The sequence below is a fragment of the Cibotium barometz genome, chromosome 11 (assembly GCF_041138505.1).
Source record: "Cibotium barometz isolate CiBa-2024 chromosome 11, ASM4113850v1, whole genome shotgun sequence".
Taxonomy (NCBI): domain Eukaryota; kingdom Viridiplantae; phylum Streptophyta; class Polypodiopsida; order Cyatheales; family Cibotiaceae; genus Cibotium; species Cibotium barometz.
This window is the reverse complement of record NC_141056.1, coordinates 57,882,699-57,899,806: the sequence shown is the minus strand read 5'-3', so window position 1 is coordinate 57,899,806 and position 17,108 is coordinate 57,882,699. Positions and strand designations below refer to the sequence as shown.

At 48.3% G+C, this 17,108-nt stretch overlaps 1 protein-coding gene across 1 annotated transcript in view; it reads right to left on the bottom strand.

Moving 5' to 3' along the window:
• Positions 1–932: 932 nt before the first annotated feature.
• The window catches only part of LOC147634381 (putative serine/threonine-protein kinase At1g54610), a 60,902-nt gene continuing 44,726 nt past the window's right edge, over positions 933–17,108 (bottom strand). The window contains exons 7-9 of the mRNA XM_086805522.1: positions 3,212–3,317; positions 2,420–2,953; positions 933–2,178 (exon numbers count right to left, since the gene is read on the bottom strand). Of these exons, the coding sequence (XP_086661648.1) occupies positions 1,984–2,178; positions 2,420–2,953; positions 3,212–3,317 (835 nt within the window). The 3' untranslated portion in view covers positions 933–1,983. The remainder of the gene's footprint in view (positions 2,179–2,419; positions 2,954–3,211; positions 3,318–17,108) is intronic.

The window sequence follows — 17,108 nt, the reverse complement described above, 5'->3', positions numbered from 1 at the left end:
GGTTGGAGATCCAGACTGGCAGAGCAGCACGGATCCCCCGAGAGGAGAGGGTATGCAGATTGTGCAGAGAGGAGGTGGAGAGTGAGGAGCATTATGTATGCAGATGCAGAGCATATACAGCCATCAGAGAGAGATATCCCAATTTATTCAGAGAGCCACATTTCCTACGCCAGCTCTTTGAGTTAATAGACCAGCGCATACTAGGGAGATTCATTCTAGACATACAGAGAGACATCATTACAGGCTCAGACAGCTCCAGAGGGGGGACGACAGACACAGATTACAACAATTTTTTCAGAGATCCACCCCACTCCCAACCCCTACACAGCAGGGAATTACTCTCCAGAGAGTAGAGACACTCAGAGCCCGCAAGAGACAGAGGACACCTGGCTTTCGGACACCATGCCTATACCAGAGAGAGATGATAGAGATCAAAGCTCAGTTCCACAGAGAGGGTGTGAAGCGACTGGCTCGCTTCAGAGCAGACCCAGGCATGTTCTTCAAGGAGCTGTGGACACCCCCTTCATTGATGTATACCATTTTATACCCCCAGTATGGTACAGGATGGAGCTAGCTAGGTTGCATATCATGATTGTATACTCCATGCATATAGCTTTGCATTCTCCTAGTAGTAGAGCTCCATCCCCTCCCCCACTACTTATTGCACACCCAGATTCAGCTTTTTAGTTCAGTACTTTTTCATTTTGTTGGGATGACAGAGGATACCCCATACAAGTACACCGATTTGTCTCATAGGCCGAGCTCGGTCTTTTGGAAGACGTTAATAAAATCTCTCTCTCTCTCTCTCTCTCTCTCTCTCTCACACACACACACACACACACACACACAAAATAAAGTGGTCAATTATAATACAATTTAAGCGCTTTCTTTTCTTATTGCTGATCAATCATAAAACTATTTTAGTGGTAATCAATCATAATCCGATTGCCATGCTGCTTTTTTAAAATCAAGACCACACACCAATCATTTGTTTGCTGACAAAAATTGAACACGTTCTCAATGGCCTTCAAAGGTGAAGGCATGTCACCTTGATTGGAGGGGTTTTTGAATTGATTTCAAACCTCAACTATCAAGAAATATTGTAACTTCTACTTCCCATTTGGTGAAACATTTTCATCCCCCTCAGTTTCTTCCATCAGGACTTGGATTTGCTTGAGACATTGGCTTTTCACATTTACACTAATTTTTTAGCTGATGGTCAAGTATGGCACATGCAAGGCAAGTTTTAATGGAACAGAGATGTGATATTTGTTAGCTCTCCTTGATTGATGCCAAGGTCTTTGTAGTTCGCCCAAATCACTTTGTTAGTGCTACAGCTGCTGTTGCCTGACAGTATCTATGTGGCATCACATGCCTTCTAAAATGCATTGGATCAACATAGATCAAACCCACAATTACATACAGAGGATGCATAACTGAGAAGGGCTCGAAATACCACCATGCTTCAACAGCTGCCAACAAAGGAAGAAGTAACTTGTTTGTTCAAGGTAGATGGGATCCTTGCAATGGTCTGGGCTGCAGATACCTTCAACAAAATTGTTTTGGCTACTGGTTAAGAAAGGATAAATGTTGGCTGGACTTTATCAATGTTTAAGGTTCTTTGCAGACTGTTTCTTTGCCCATCAAATGGTGGGAGATGGGACGTGGGAGATCCCCAGATCCCCTGCTCATGAGGCTTACGAGGAACAAGCCAGAAATATCGCCAGTTTTGTGGGCAGACATGTCTGTCAATCCATCAACTCTTATGCAAGCCACAAAGCTCATTGTGTGCGCAGGAAGGAGATCCAAATTCATTACTGGAGAACTACAATCAAGACTCTGGGATGCAAGGTTGATATCACTGAAACCCCGAAGTACCCGGTAAATAATGTAATTTTTCTGTTCTCAAAAGATCAATGCTAATGATGGTTGGATCATAAATGTCTCCCCCATCAAAAGCTTCTCAACTACCGTTGAGAATTTTTAGCCCGTTGAGTCCGATCCGAGTCCGATCCGTGGAATTGTTACCTCCTGTTGATCCTTACCCTTGTCACGGTGTGCTTGGCGAAGCGCTTTTTGAATGTAGCCTTTGTGGTCATTAATCGTGTCATTAAGATTTACATTTGAATGCAGAAATGGCCTGGAAAAATGCATTCTTGCTGTTGAACCAGCACATCTCTGTATGGACAATTATGGCACCCAAAAAAAATAAAATTAATATCATTTTATAGCTAAACTCATCGTCTCTTTCTCCCCATTAAGTAGTGCCATTTACTATGCATTACATGATGACCCACCCTCACTTCAGTTGAAAAATAATTAAGAGCCAGTGGTTGCAAGGGAAAGTGTATAAGCAATGAGTGCATGCAAGCATTGATGTGTGTGTGTGTGAGAGAGAGGTAGAGAGATAGGTTATTACCAGAGACAAAGTATTCTCCAGGCACACATTGACTTGTGAATCATTATGATTCAGTTCTTTTTTTCCTTGGTGTTTCAGAACCTCAATCTTGTCTGGTTGTTCAGATTTTATTGTTTTAAACCCATTGTAACCTCTGTCCTTTTGCCTACCACTAGCTAAATCCTTATGATCTTGGCTGCCATTGTTTCTTGCGGCAACCAACATTGAGAGCTTTGAAAGATCAGCTGTTTGTTGACTCCCGTATGTCCCTTCACACTTCAGACCAGACACACTAGCATGGCTGCTACTCCTTGGCATTGGTGGAGGACTGATAACGTTAGAACCTTCTACCCATCGCTTCCTGTCCCATGCTCTTGCCCCACTCGCCAGGGAATCAGACTTCACTGAATCTAGGGGTAAGGTGTGTATGTCATTTCCATGAACTCCTGCATCCTTTAGGCCATCTGCAAGCATTACAGTAGCAGGCTCCTTTTTCTGATGACTGAAACTTAAACTTCTAGCCTTGGTGATGGCTTGAACTTTGGTGTGCTGTTTCTGCATAGAAATTAGATGTCTCTTAAAACCAAAGCACTCCTCTCTTAGCAGTTTACAAAGACAATATGAAGAAAAGCCAAACGTCAGTCATCATCAAGTGCAAGTAGTTAACACTTCAGCAAAGATTGACAAAAAAGGGTTTTACTTGCCTAGTGTCAGACGATAAGCATGAAGACAGCCCAACATAGACTACTTAAGCAGTTATGATCTGATTGTGTCTGATTTGGCACTTGCAAATATACTTGAATGCTGTCATACCTCAAATGGCGATACCAAATCAACATTCGTTTCTTTAACAGCAGCACCCTTACTTGAGCTTCCCCTTCTTGGAGCATCTAGTTTATGTGCTTTTCTGCCTTTTCCCCTGCACAGAAGTACCATGTAGTGAAGTGCAACAATAAGAAGAATGTATGTACTTAAGTTAATGCAAAACATAACACATCACCTAAATGACGATTTATACTGTTTGACAACCAATGATGCATTGACTCTTAAAAAATTGGAGCGAAATTATTTGAGAGCTCATATCTGACCCTAAAGCTTAACCCCTCTATGCGTTCGTCAGTCTATGGATTTAAGTGTGTGCCTACAGGTCTCATTCACTGTAGCATAGATCCAAGGCATTTAAGTGTCTATTTTAGATAAGGACAGGACTGATTTCTTATGTGGGTTCCAAGATTGTTTTTCCGGGTCATTGCCAGGGGAACTTCCTCCGGAGAGGCCAGAAGATCATGCCATTGATTTAATTCCTGGTAGTACACCAAATAGACCGCCGTATCGTGTTAGTGCAGCTCAACAAGAAGAAATTAAGAGTCAGGTACAGGAGCTCTTGAATAAAGGGTTGATACAGCCTAGCTCATCACCCTTTTGCTCACCTGTACTCTTAGTGCAAAGAAGGATGGTTCTTGGCGCATGTGTATTGATTACAGGGCGCTGAACAAGAATACCATCAAGAATCGATTCCCCATTCCGAGGATCGATGACATTTTGGACCGCTTTACAGGGCTCCACAGTTTTCAGTCGGATTGATTTGAAAAGCGGGTATCAGCTTTCTAGGATTGTGTTTCTATTACAGGCGGTACATACGGTATTTTGCTGAAATTGCTTCGCCTCTTCATGCCTTAACAAAGAAGGCAACTCCGTTTAGATGGGCTGATCGGGAAATTACAGCCTTCAAAAAGCTTAAAGAAAAGCTTACTTCGGATCCAGTATTAGTGTTACCGGACCTCCGAAAGGCTTTTGTTGTCCAGTGTGATGCATGTGGAAGTAGCATTGGGGCAGTTCTCATGCAGGAAGGACACGTGATAGCCTATGAGAGTAGAATATTGCAAGATGCCGAGAAGCATTTACAGGTTTATGAGAAAGAGATGTTGGCTGTAATTCATGCTCTTTCTACATGGAAACACTATTTGCTTGGGGCTGATTTCACTGTGCAGACAGATCATCAGACCTTGCGTTATTTCCTCACGCAGACTAAGCTTTCGAGAAGCATATGCGATGGGCAAACTTTTTGTCTATGTTTCACTTCCAGATTGTGCATGTGGAAGGCAAAAAGAATGTAGTGGCAGATGCTTTGTCACGCAAGCCACAGGTCTCAGCAGTTTCACTTGCTTATCATCATGAGCTTGATAAAATGAAAGAGCAGTATGCCCATGATGAGGACTTTGAAAGGTTGTATGATCAGATGTCTGAGGGTCAGCGGCATGAGCACTATACTCTCAGAGATGGGTTTTTATTGATGCATGGCAGACTGTGTGTTACCAGTCCATTGCGCCTCAAGGTATTGACGCCACGGTAAAAGCAGTGGAGACTTTCTTTTATTGGCCAACCTTGAAAGTCATGCTCCACCGTATGCAGGTCATAGAGGTATTGACGCCACTGTAAAAGCAGTGGAGACTTACTTTTATTGGCCAACCTTGAGAAGAGATGTTGATGCTTTTGTAAGGCAATGCATCGTATGTCAAAAGGTAAAGTTTGACCGTCAAAAGACACCAGGGTTACTACAGCCTTTACCTATTCCAGATAGACCTTGGGAGAGCATTGCCATGGATTTTATATTTGATCTTCCACGGACACAAACGGGTAATGATGGCATTTGGACTATCATATGCAGGTTCAGTAAGCAGGCTCATTTCATTCCCGTGCGTAAGACGATCAAAGTGGATCATATGGTGAAGTTGTTCATGGCGAACATCTTCAAGTATCATGGCTTGCCTACGTCTATCATTAGTGACCATGATCCACGGATGATGAGTTTATTCTGGAGAGGGTTGTTTGACAACATGCGTAAAACTCTCAAGTTTTCATCGTCATTTCATCCACAAACAGATGGTCAGTCGGAAGAGGCTAACTCTACAATGTTAGATCTTCTTAAGTGTTATGTGTCAAAGCACAAACAACAATGGGAAAAGTATCTTCCTTTGGTGGAGTTTGCATATAACAACACTGTTCATACCTCGACGGGAGCAAGGCGCCTTTTGAGATTGTGGAAGGGGGGAAGAAGGTACCACCCATTTTGCATACAAAGGATAAGATCTTTGAGGCTGATCAGTATGTGGAAAACATGGATGAAGCTTATCGGAGAGTTAAGTTGGCACTCCAGAAAACTCAGCAGAAGCAAAAGAAAGCCGCAGACCATCACAGACGTGCTTTAGAGTTTGCATTGGGTGATTGGGTTCTTTTGCGCTTTGAAAAGGCTAGACTCAAGAAGATGAAGGGTAAAGAGCGCTTATTCCCTAAGTTGAGCATGCGTTATTATGGGCCTTTTCAGGTATTGGAAAAGATTGGTGAGGTAGCCTATCGTTTGAAGCTACCAGATCACTGGAAGATTCACAATGCTTTTCACGTGAGTCTCCTTAGACCTTTCCGTGGGGATGTGCCTGAGGATGTATCAGATGAGGCTCAGCCGGAAGTTGAGGAACTTGATGAGGTTCTTATTCCAGAGCAGATACTGGCACATAAGGAAAGAAAGGTATGACGTAAAGTTTCCCGTCACTATCTTGTGAAGTTCAAGAACTATTCACCGATGGATGCGAAGTGGATGGAGGAAGGTGACTTAACAGATTCACCTCAGGTTTTGCAGCTTTATCTCGATGCCTTTGAGTTAGAGCCGACTCTTGTTGTGGCTCATTCAAGTTCAGCAGAGCATGGGTCTGGAGCATTGCCTAATGCTCAAGAGGGGGGTAGCACCTCCACTCCCTTGATACAAACAGGCTCAGATGACATCTAGAGATCGCTTGGTGCAGTTTTTGTCTCACCCGAAGGTACTGATGGCTGACAGTACATCTGTTTATGGGACTTCTATGATATATGTGAGTCACATGAGATGTTGTGGTTGTGAATAGTTCACAGTGGTATACAACTTGGACTATTACTATGCCATTGGTTTGCAATGAATGTTGATACATGTGCTTGGCTTAGAGAGATTGGGACGCTGATCTTGCCATATTGTATATTTCACTTTGGATATTTTGCTGTATCACCAGAATGCAATCGAGGACGCTTGCCATTTTTCAAGAGGGAGGTATGTCATGACCCTGTGAAAATGGAATAGCACAAGTGTGGGCATGGTGATTGCTGAGCAAAAATATTAAATGATTCACATTTGGAGTGCCCGGACAATGATGTGTGGACATCTCCAGGTGTGAAGGGGGGAACAAGAACATTAATGTTTTAATGTTTTATTCATGGGTTGCCCCTAGGCCTTAGTGGCCCCTAGGGAACTTTAATGTTTATTAAAGTTGGGGCCCTAGGACAATTTTGGAGAGAGGCCACTCCACTTTTGGAGTTACACGCCTCTCTCATCTCTCTCTCTCTAGCTTTTTGGGAGGCGTGCAAGTTCTCATGCGTGGGAGAGAAGCTGGTCGACTGCATATGCTTGCTGTTGTGTGTGAGAAGAACAAGCTGTTTAGACAGGCCGTACAGAGCTGTACGACAGCAAGTACAGGTGTATGGACTGTTGCAAGTACAGGGTACAGTACGACTGCCGCAGGTTCTTCTGCTGGTACAGGCGGTGCTGACAGAGGCTGAGAGCAGGTAGAGGCTGCGCTGCAGGTTCTGGCGGCAGCTGTGCTGCAAGTACGATCGTACGGACAGCAGGTACAGGCGGTTGTACGACTGCTGACACGCGGCTGGTTGCAGGTACAGAATTGTACCAACTGGTACAGTTGGGTACAACAGGCAGACTCAGGCGTGCGCAGAATAGTCCGTACAGTTCTGTACAGACAGATTCAGTCGAGTGTTGAAGATTTGTACGGACAGGTGCAGAGTGTCAAGGACTATACTGTCCAGCAGGTACAGGTGGCAGCAGCTGCTGCACGCGTAGAGACTGTACAGACAGTTGCAGGCAGTGTTGTATCAGAGCTTATTTGGTGCATCAGACAGGTGGTTGCAAGAAGGCAAGTACAGATTGGTATGATTGGCTTCACGAGTGCAGAACCACGAGCTGATTTGGTAAGCTCTGAACTCGTCCATCTATCTTTCTTTCCATTGGCTTATGTCTGCTGCAGAGTTGTGCTATCTGGTCCCTTGTGAGAGGAGGGGTATGGCAGATTGAAAGGGTGGAAACAGAGATTGGACAGTGAATGTACATATATACAACGCTGTGACATTTGTCAAAAGGTGAAAGCGCCTCGTGGAAAGAAGATAGGGTTGTTACACCCCTTGCCAATCCCTAAGGGTCCTTTCTAGGACATTTCGATGGACTTTGTCACAAATCTGCCTCCCAGTCCGAGTAAGCGTAATACGCAGTGCTTAACTATTGTTGATAGGTTTAGTAAATTTGTTAAGCTTATTCCTTGCAAGGCCAATGTGACCACCGAGGATGTTGCCCAGTTGTTCATTCGGCATTGGTACCCGATTGGCGGGATTCCTAGGACCATAGTGTCAGACCGAGATGCCAAGTTTACCAGTCATTTTTGGAGGGCATTCTTTGATAATTTTGGTACTAAGTTGAATTTTTCCAGTGCATTCCACCCACAGACGGATGGCCAGACAAAGATATACAACCAATTGGCCTTTGATGTGCTGAAGTGTTATGTCCACGATCAGCAAGGTAAGTGGCAAATCGTATTTGCCTTTAGTTCAAGCTGTTTTGAATGACTCTTTTTCTTCACTATTGGCAGGACTCCATATGAGGCAGCGTTTAGAAGACCTTTCCAGTCGTTGTTAACCAGGACTTCGTCTTCAGTACCGGAGGCGAATAGAGTGACGGAGTCTTACCAGGAGATCTTAGAGTCAGTAAAAGACAGATTGGCTAAAGCGCAAGAGACCTACACTCGACAGGCCAACAAAGACCGAAGGGATATGAAGTTTTCGGAAGGGGATTGGGTTTATCTTCGGATTATGAAGCAAAGATTGAAACAGGTAGGCAAGCGATGCCCAAAGTTGTCTTTCAGGAGCTTTGAACCTTTTCCCATCAGGAAAAATATTAATGAGGTGTCTATGCAGTTAAAGCTACCTCCGAGTTGGACTATGCACGATGTATTTCATGTCAGTTGGTTAAAGCCATATGCAGGTCCATCCCCTTCAAAGGTCAAAGACGAAACGGAACCAGACATTGTTGATGAAGTAGAAGTTATGGTTCCAGAACAGATCCTTCTGCACCGTTTCAAGCATGGCTCAGGCCGAAGACTATGACAGTTCCTCACAAAGTTTCAAGACCGAGGAACCCATGAAGCGGTATGGCTCGACAAAGAGTTTCTCGAAGACTATCCGACGTTATTGACGGATTATTTGGAGGCTATGCAGCTTCCGTCAAGTTAAGCAGAAGGGGATGTCACGTGCATCCCGCACTTGGATGCCACGTAGACATTTCTATACAGAAGGTGCAGGACCTGGGATGGTGAACTAGTCCCATGTGAGCCCAGTCCAGGACGAGTCAGCCAGGGATCCATCTCAGATGTCCGAGGTCAGGTGTGCATTGTCCTGCGCAAAAGGCTAAGGTCAGGTGTGCACTGTCCTGCACATGAAACAGTGCCAGTCCGCACTGTGAGTCTCTCTCTAGAATGATGTCAGTGATTCTGTATATCAGGTATGGTACCGGATGCCAGATCACTGAGTAGTTAGTGTTTAGGACAAGGGGCCAGCCCATAGGGCTACCCCGGATCTTAGCATGGGCATGGGAATGGTGTGGAACCACCCCCATGAGGCCCAGGCTGAACCCACCAACCATGGAGGGGCTGTGGGATTGCCCTAGGGCAAGACTAAGGCAAATTCCAGGAGTTTACAGCCTTTTCATGGCTGTAGGGCAGGTATGGGGAAGCCCATACAGGCCGCCCAGCCCTTGGAATGTGTGCAAAGGCCTTGCCTAGCCATTGAGAATCAGGCGCACCACCTTTTTCAGCCTGTAGGGAAAAACACAGCATTTTATGGGATTTAATTCAGCATTTATCGCTGAATTTTCAGAGTCGTGGGACATTAAAAGCTGGCCGCCTGGTTCTATGCTGGCCGACTGCTCCTGTGTGGGTAGTATAAATAGAAGTGTCCATAATCCCATTCATTCATCTCATTATTCACCAAGAGCTCAAGCAAATCAAGGGCTAGACAAGCCAAGGGAGTTGCTAAGCAAAGGGGTGGAGAACTGAAGATCAAGGGCAGGGATTTTCCAGCCAAGAAAGGTCAAGAATTCTGTATTTTCTTTTCAGATTCACATCATTCTAATTCAGCAAATACACCATCCGTGGTGGGGGCCCTACAGAGGGTAATTGGGACCCAATACTGTGTCCTCTCCATCTCTCCCTTTCTCTCTCTATTTTCTGCGCATCTCCTTTCAGTTTGTGCGTTAATTTCTGTCGCGAAAAGAGTGCTGAATTCTGAGTATTGAAGTTACCGATTCTTCTCCGAAGCTTCCGCATATTACATCCTTCATGTTATCATACGCTTAGGTCCAGGCTGCTCCAAACCCTGCAAATCTGCCCACTTCTGCTGTGTGTTTTGCCTCCACTTCTCTGGCTGCAGATCAGTCCATAAAGTTGCTGCATTTTCAGTACCTTGCTGTGTTTCTGGTCCAGCCCTCTTCTAGTTGCTGTCGGCCAGCCCTACAGGCTGTGTTTTGCTCTTCAGAGGCAGATCTTGAAGTTTTTTGGCTGCATTTTCTCCTACAGAGGCTATCCGGCCAGTTTTGGTGGCTGCGTTTTCTTCTACAGAGGCAAACGGTGGAGTTGTGGCTGTGTTTTCTGCACAGGCATCAGATTTGGTGAGTTCTCTTGCATGTGGAGTTGCCATACAAGTGGCTATACATTTTCTTCTTCCTCCACGAGTCCTTGCCCTTCCAATAGGAGATTCCCGGTGGATCTTGGACTGTTTTGCTGCTGTCCCGCCTCTTTCTCTCTACGGTTTGAGAGGGGGCTGATTGTTCCTAGTGCCTCGCTTCGTTGGAAAGCACTTGAGAGAAGTGTTTGAGAGCTGAGATTTGTTCTTTGCTGCTTTGGATATGGCTCCCCCTTGTACAAACAAAGATGACAAGTTGAAAGGACCCAACTACGCTCATTGGAAGCTTCAGATGCGGGTCTGGTTCATCCACAAGGGTTTGTGGGACATTGTTCAGGGCACTGAAAGGAAGCCCGAGCGTCCTCAAAACTCCAAGAGGTGGACTCTGGCTTAGGAGGATGAATTTGTTGTGGAATTACAAGACTGGGAGAATCGGGACTCGAAGGCGTGCAAACTCTCACCAGTGGTCATCAGGTATGGTCAAAATTGGAGGATCTCTTTGCTCGAGATTCATCGATGAGGGCAATTACCTTGCAGGGGCAGCTCTACGGCTTGTTATTTCCTGAAGGCAATTCAATGCAATCTTTTCTCATAAAGGCCAAGGTTATCCATGACCAGTTACTCGCTATGGGTGCTACTTTGTCCTCTTCTCAGCTGGCTGCTCTTATACTCACCAAGCTTCCTCCGGATTATGATGTTATTTCTCGATCTTTGCGGTGCTAGGTCACTTCCACTCAGTTGGATTTTGATAATCTTAGCTCCCTACTTTTGGAGAAGGAGTCCGTTCTCATCTCACAGTGTAAGTTGAAGGTGTCAGTCAACAGTTCTGACCATGCACTTTCCTCAGTTCAAAAGAAAGGTTGGAGTCACTGCTTCTCTTGCGGGAAAAGAGGACATCTGTCCAAGGATTGTTTGTCCAAGAAGAAGGACAAGACTAAAGGCAAGGCTTCATCTCAAAGAAAAGGCAAAGACACGACACAGGATAGTAATACAGATTCTAGTACCACTTCTAGGGCTCCTAGGGCGCTTCCGGCTCAGGAGACCCCAGATGCTGTGCTTCCCTAGTACACATGCAGTTTCCGTCCCATGTGCTTCCAGCCAAAAGAGGCTTGTGGGCGGGAGAGGGGACTGATTACAGCTCCACTTACTGGTGCATGGGGACCATGATTCGGAGTTCCAAGCATTAGACATCTGGTAGGACGTGGCTACCTTTGGTACAACAGAGATTATGAACTGGATTTGTTCCAAGTTCATTGTTCAAGGCTTTTGGGACGTGATGTGTTCCGTCCATTGTTGGGGATTATGGGTGCGGTGTGTCCAGCAGCTCATCATCTATTTTTGGAGTTCACTGCACACTTGTGTGGGAATTCGTGGCCAAGCAAAGTTCCTTGTTGTTCGTGGTGGCATTTTTGTTTCGAGGAAACAGGTTGGTGGGTGCTCTCTCCGAGGTGATTCCAGTATTCGCGATGCTGGAGGGTCCATGGTTGCATCTTCATCGACTTATCTTCTTCCGACTCTTACACACTATGAGCTGCAGAGGGGGTGTTCAATGTTCTGGGGCTTCTACTATTTATTTGACATTTTATTGTATTTCTCCTATTTATTTGTCCTGTGAGCAGTTGGCCAGCTCTAAAGGCAGTTGGCCAGCTCACTGAGGCACTATGTCATGACCCTGTGAAATGGGTGCAACATAAGTGTGGGCAGGGTGGTCGGTGAGCAAGATAAATATTTTAAAGATTCATATTTGGGGCTAAGGTTTATTAACCCATGTGTGGACAACCCCAAGTGTGAAGGGGGACCAAGGAATTAAAGCACATAAGGTTTTATAACCTTAAGCGGCCCCTAGGATATTTAGGGGGGGGGGGGGGGGGGAAAGGGGGGGCTACTCCACTTTTGGAGTACACACTTCCCTCTCTCTTTCTATGACTTGCTTTTTAGGAAAAGTAAGGCTGGCGGGCAGTGCAAGTTGGAAGAGGAATTTCTGAAAAAAAAATGCATACAGGCAGGGCTGCAGGGTTGCGCCTCTCTTATGCTTGCTTTTTGGAGGGACTATAGGCGGGGCAGCGCAGATTTCAGGGCTGGGAAGAACAGTTACATGCGCCTGCGCATCTGGTTATACTCCTGTTTTTGGAAGAAGGCTGTGGGCGAGCTGCGCTTCTCTGTCTGGTTACTGTACTACAGAGAGTTCAGGCGCTGGCTGGGCTGGTTTCATGAGGGAGAACACACAGACTGGCTGCTGTGCTGTGCTACAGAACAGAGATACAGGTCTCCTTTCTTTCTCTCTCTCTCTTTAGCTCTTGAAGAACTGGTTGGCTGGCTGCAGAGCATACAGGCGCCTGCTGCAGGTTCTCTCACTGGTTTTTCTCTCTCTCCCGACTGCAAGACAAGAGGACAGGACAGTACGGGGTTTTTCCTCGTGTCTTTTCTCTCTTGTGGAAAGCGACAAAGATTGTAAGTTTCTCTCTTTGTGAGCAAGTGGGACTGCAGGTGATGTCTTATGGAGTCTCTCTTTTCACTGGCTCAAGACTGTTCTAGAGTGGTTCTCTCTGGCCCTTTGTGAGAGGAAGGGTTTGGCAGTTCAGAGGGTGGAAACAAGACAAGATTGTGGGCTGTTTTGGATGAGTTTATGGACTGTTTTCATGGCTGAGTTTATGGCTATGTGCATGGTTCAGCCAGATGCATATTCAAGGCCTCATGGATGTACAGACTTAGCACATTAGAGGAGATAACAATGTGGTGTTCTTGGGACACAAGGCTGTGTAACCTCTATGCTAAGAGGTCCTGAGGATTGGCATATTGGACTTGCAGACATACAAGCCATGAATGGCCATGTTGTAATCATCTAAAACTTTTCGATTGAAATTGAATAAAGAAATACCGAAAGGGGCGCCAAGCTTTGGGGCCAATAGGTGTCGTTCTCTCTCTTGTTTTGGAGCACTCACTCCTGTTTATTTGTTTATTAGCTGGACTACAATTGGATTGGGTGAATGCTAGTCTACCGCACTTTGGTTTCTACCAGAGGCCGCCGGTTTCACACTATATAAGGAGTTCCCCTTTATTCACTTCTTCATCCAATCCACTTGCACATAGTTCAACATCCAGTTGCTAGCCATTGCCATTGCCATTGTAAAGCTTTACTGCTGTTTTTATAAAAGGTGATCTTGTCCAACTCTCTCTATCTCCTTTGCACTCTCTCATATGTTTCCTGTTTATGCTTCCGCCTGTCCTATCTCCTTCACAACGGCGGAAGATTCCGGAGCGCACCACTCCAAGGCTTTCAAAGCACCGCGCCCTAAGAAAGGAGATGCGTGCCACTACATCTAAAAGTGTTTGGCACCTTCCAAAGATAGGAGATGCTCACCAACGGGATCTTCGTGACTCTCCAGAGTTATAAGGCATTCTACCACGTTCAAAGGGGATAGGGGCTATTTTATAGTTCCACCTTGTCCATTCCAAAGCTACGTTGTACTACTCTGTGCTATCCCACTGTACTTGAGTTCTGTGTTCACTGTGTCATTCCGTGTCATGTGCACAGTGGGTATCTACCGTGTGCTATACGCATGCAAGACTAGTTTCGAGGCTTGGGGAAGCTTGGAACTAGGCAGGCTGATTGACGAGCTGAGTTAGGGATATACTGACGGGCGGGCACCCAAGTGTGGACGCCCGATGACCGGCCAAGAGCCTATAAAAGGGTGGCCAAGGTTAGTTATTGAACATAGAGAGTCTCGCGAGTTTGTGAGAGCTCTATGGTCTTGGAGCCTGGATCTAGTGCAGACGTGCACCTGCTTTGTGCAGCCGAGGCCGGCAGCAGTCTCGAGGCCCGCGAGGGCAGCTTCGTGGCGGTATGGGACGTCACGAGGAGGAGATTGGTCGGTACGTCATCCTAGTTAGCTCAGCTCGTGGCTCGGTGGGGACAGCCAAGATTGTGGGCTTGCCCACGGCTGTCATGGTTGGGAGGTGAGTCAGGCCTGCACCCCCTTTGTTGTTTATTGTTCGTTTGTTTGCAGGATTCGAGTTTCGAACCAAGATCGATCACGAGGGAAGATTCGTGGGGATTTGACAGTGGTATCAGAGCAAAAGCTGAGCCTAGCTTTTCGAGTTTTTTTGGCTGTCAAATCCCCACGGATCTTCCCTCGTGATCGATCTTGGTTCGAAACTCGAATCCTGCAAACAAACGAACAAACAAACAAGCAAGGGGGTGCAGGCCTGACTCACCTCCCAACCATGACAGCCGTGGGCGAGCCCACAGTCTTGGCTGTCCCCACCGAGCCACGAGCTGAGCTAACTAGGTTGACGTACCGACCAATCTCCTCCTCACGACGTCCCATACCGCCGCGAAGCTGCCCTCGCGGGCCTCGAGATTGCTGCCGGCCTTGGCTGCATAAAGCAGGTGCACGTCTGCACTAGATCCAGGCTCCAAGACCATAGAGCTCTCACAAACTCGCGAGACTCTCTATATCCAATAACTAACCTTGGCCACCCTTTTATAGGCTCTTGGCCGGTCATCGGGCGTCCACACTTGGCCGCCCGCCCGTCCATACTTGGGTGCCCGCCCGTTAGTATATCCCTAACTCAGCTCGTCAATCAGCCTGCCTAGTTCCAAGCTTCCCCAAGCCTCGAAACTAGTCTTGCATGCGTATAGCACACGGTAGATACCCACTGTGCACATGACATACTCCCCTTCCTCTAAGAGCTCACTCCTGAGCTCACTAAAAAGCCAGGGTAATCTCTCTGAAGAGAAGTCAATGTCTCCCATGTAGCGTCCTCCTCAACACGATCCTTCCACTTGATCTTGTATTCCGTGATAAGTGTATGACGCAATCTTCGTTCCCGAAATCCAAGAATCTTTTCAGGTTCGTGCGGAACAAATGTCATGTCCTGGACATCTATAATTTCTTGAGGAGTAACTAACTGATCTGCTCCACCCAGTACTTCCTTAAGTCTACTGACATGAAATACAGGATGAACTTTCACATGAGAAGGCAAATCCAATCATATGCAACTGAACCAATCCGTCGTGTAAGGGGTCTTTTTCGCTCGCTGAAGCTCCCGCCTCCCCCTGCTCTGCGCGCCATCGCTCCCCCCCCCCCCTCCTCGCGGCCTTTCTTTCCTTCCGCCCCCCGCTTGCTCCCCTCTGCTCGCCGCTGCGTCCCCCCCCTCCTTCCTCGCTGCTGCGCCGCCCCCCCTTCCTTCCTCGCTGCTGCGCCTCCCCCCCCTCTTCGCCAGTTCGCCCCCCTCCCCTCTTCGCCATTTCGCCCTCCCTCCCCGCTGCCGCCTGTTCGCCCTCCCCCCCCCGCTGCCGCCAGTTCGCCCCCCGCCTCTTCGCCTCTTCACGCCCGCCTCCCTTCAGCAGCGCCCCGCCCCGCCCCCCTCCTTCTCGCGTTGTCGCCGCCCCCCCCCTCTGGGCCTCTCCTCCGTTTTTCGCCCCCCCCCCCCCTCCCTCCTCTGTCGTGCTGCTTTTCGCCCCTTGGGGGTTTTTGTTTTTTTTCCTCATCGTCACCCGTCCTTCCGCCTCTTGGTGTGCAGTCCGCTTCTTGCAGGTTTTCCGCTTTCGCCTCGCCTTCGCTTGAGCTTCAGACTCTGATGGAGACTCCTCCCGCCTCGCCTCAGAGGGACTCTTCCGCAGCCCCCTCGCCCGCCCCCGAGGTCATCCCCATCAGGCTTTCTCTTTTGCCGGAAGAGGAAGCGAGCCTCACCGCAGAGGTGGAACGCCTTCAGGCTCACTCCACCATCTGCCGTATAGTCGGCACTCGCCCCAGCAGAGGGGAGATCAGGGATCTACTTCAGGCTCGCCTTCTTGCAGATGTGGGCAAGATCCTGGATGTACAGCTCTTGGGCCGGGGACATTATCAGATCGAGTTCGAGGCCGCCCAGAGCGTTGCCAAGGTCCTTGCCATGAGTCCTCTGGATATCAGGGGTGCTCGGGCTTTCTTCAGGCCTTGGCAGCATGGATTTGACCCAGCTGCGGCGCGGAGCAGGGAGAGCGCCTCTTCCATATTACAGTTTGTTTCCCTGGTCTCCGCCGGGAGTATCTTCCGCTCCTCTCCAGGCTCGGAGCATTGGTGGGCTCGGTTCTTGAGACGGGCCCCTCAGCAGCTTCAGTGGTGGCCAGAGCAGCTGGGCTACCTTCGGTCAGAGTGTTGGTATCTGACATCTCCTCCCTTCCTAATGTCATTCAGCTACCTAGGATAGGGGGGGGGTGGATAGATCAGAGAGTGGAGTTCTCGGGGCTCCCGAACCAGTGCTTCATTTGCAAGCAGGTTGGTCATTTGGCCAAGGCCTGCCCTCGCAGGAGACCTCGGCCCTCACCACAGCAGCAAGCCACGGATGGCCCGCCCACAGATTCGGCTCGGCAGGCTGCCTCAGGGACACCTGCTCAGGCCACAGAGACCTCGGAGTGGCAGCCTGGACAGGGGCGCCGCCGAGGGAGACAGCCACAGCAGCGCGCCCAGATACCGCTGCAGCAGCAGCCACAGTCTCAGCCTCACTGGGTTCCCGTGAGGAACAGATTTGATCCCCTTCAGGAGGAGACCCCTGCAGCGACCGAGGACCAGGAGATGCCAGCTCCCCCTCCTTCACCTCCCCCACACCCACCCCCTCCCACCGCCTCGCGTCCACCATCGCCTCCTCCCGCCCCCGCTCCGGTCTCGGCAGCGGCTCCCTCTCCTCCTCCCTCGCCTCCCCCTCCTCCCCCTCCGCCCGCCTCGCCTTCCCGGGAGGTCCTGGCAGTTCCCTGGCGCTCACCTGCAGTCCGGAGGGCGCTGAGCACTGACCTCGCTCGAGCATCACAGAGGAGACCCATGCCGATTAGGGCCTCACGGATTTCATCTATCCGCAGTCGGCTGAGTCGCCTCGGCATTCGACAGCGCTCGGAGGCGTTTGATTATACCTTTACACGGCTTTTTGGAGCAGAGGGCCCTCATGAGCCAGCACCCATCCGAGTGCA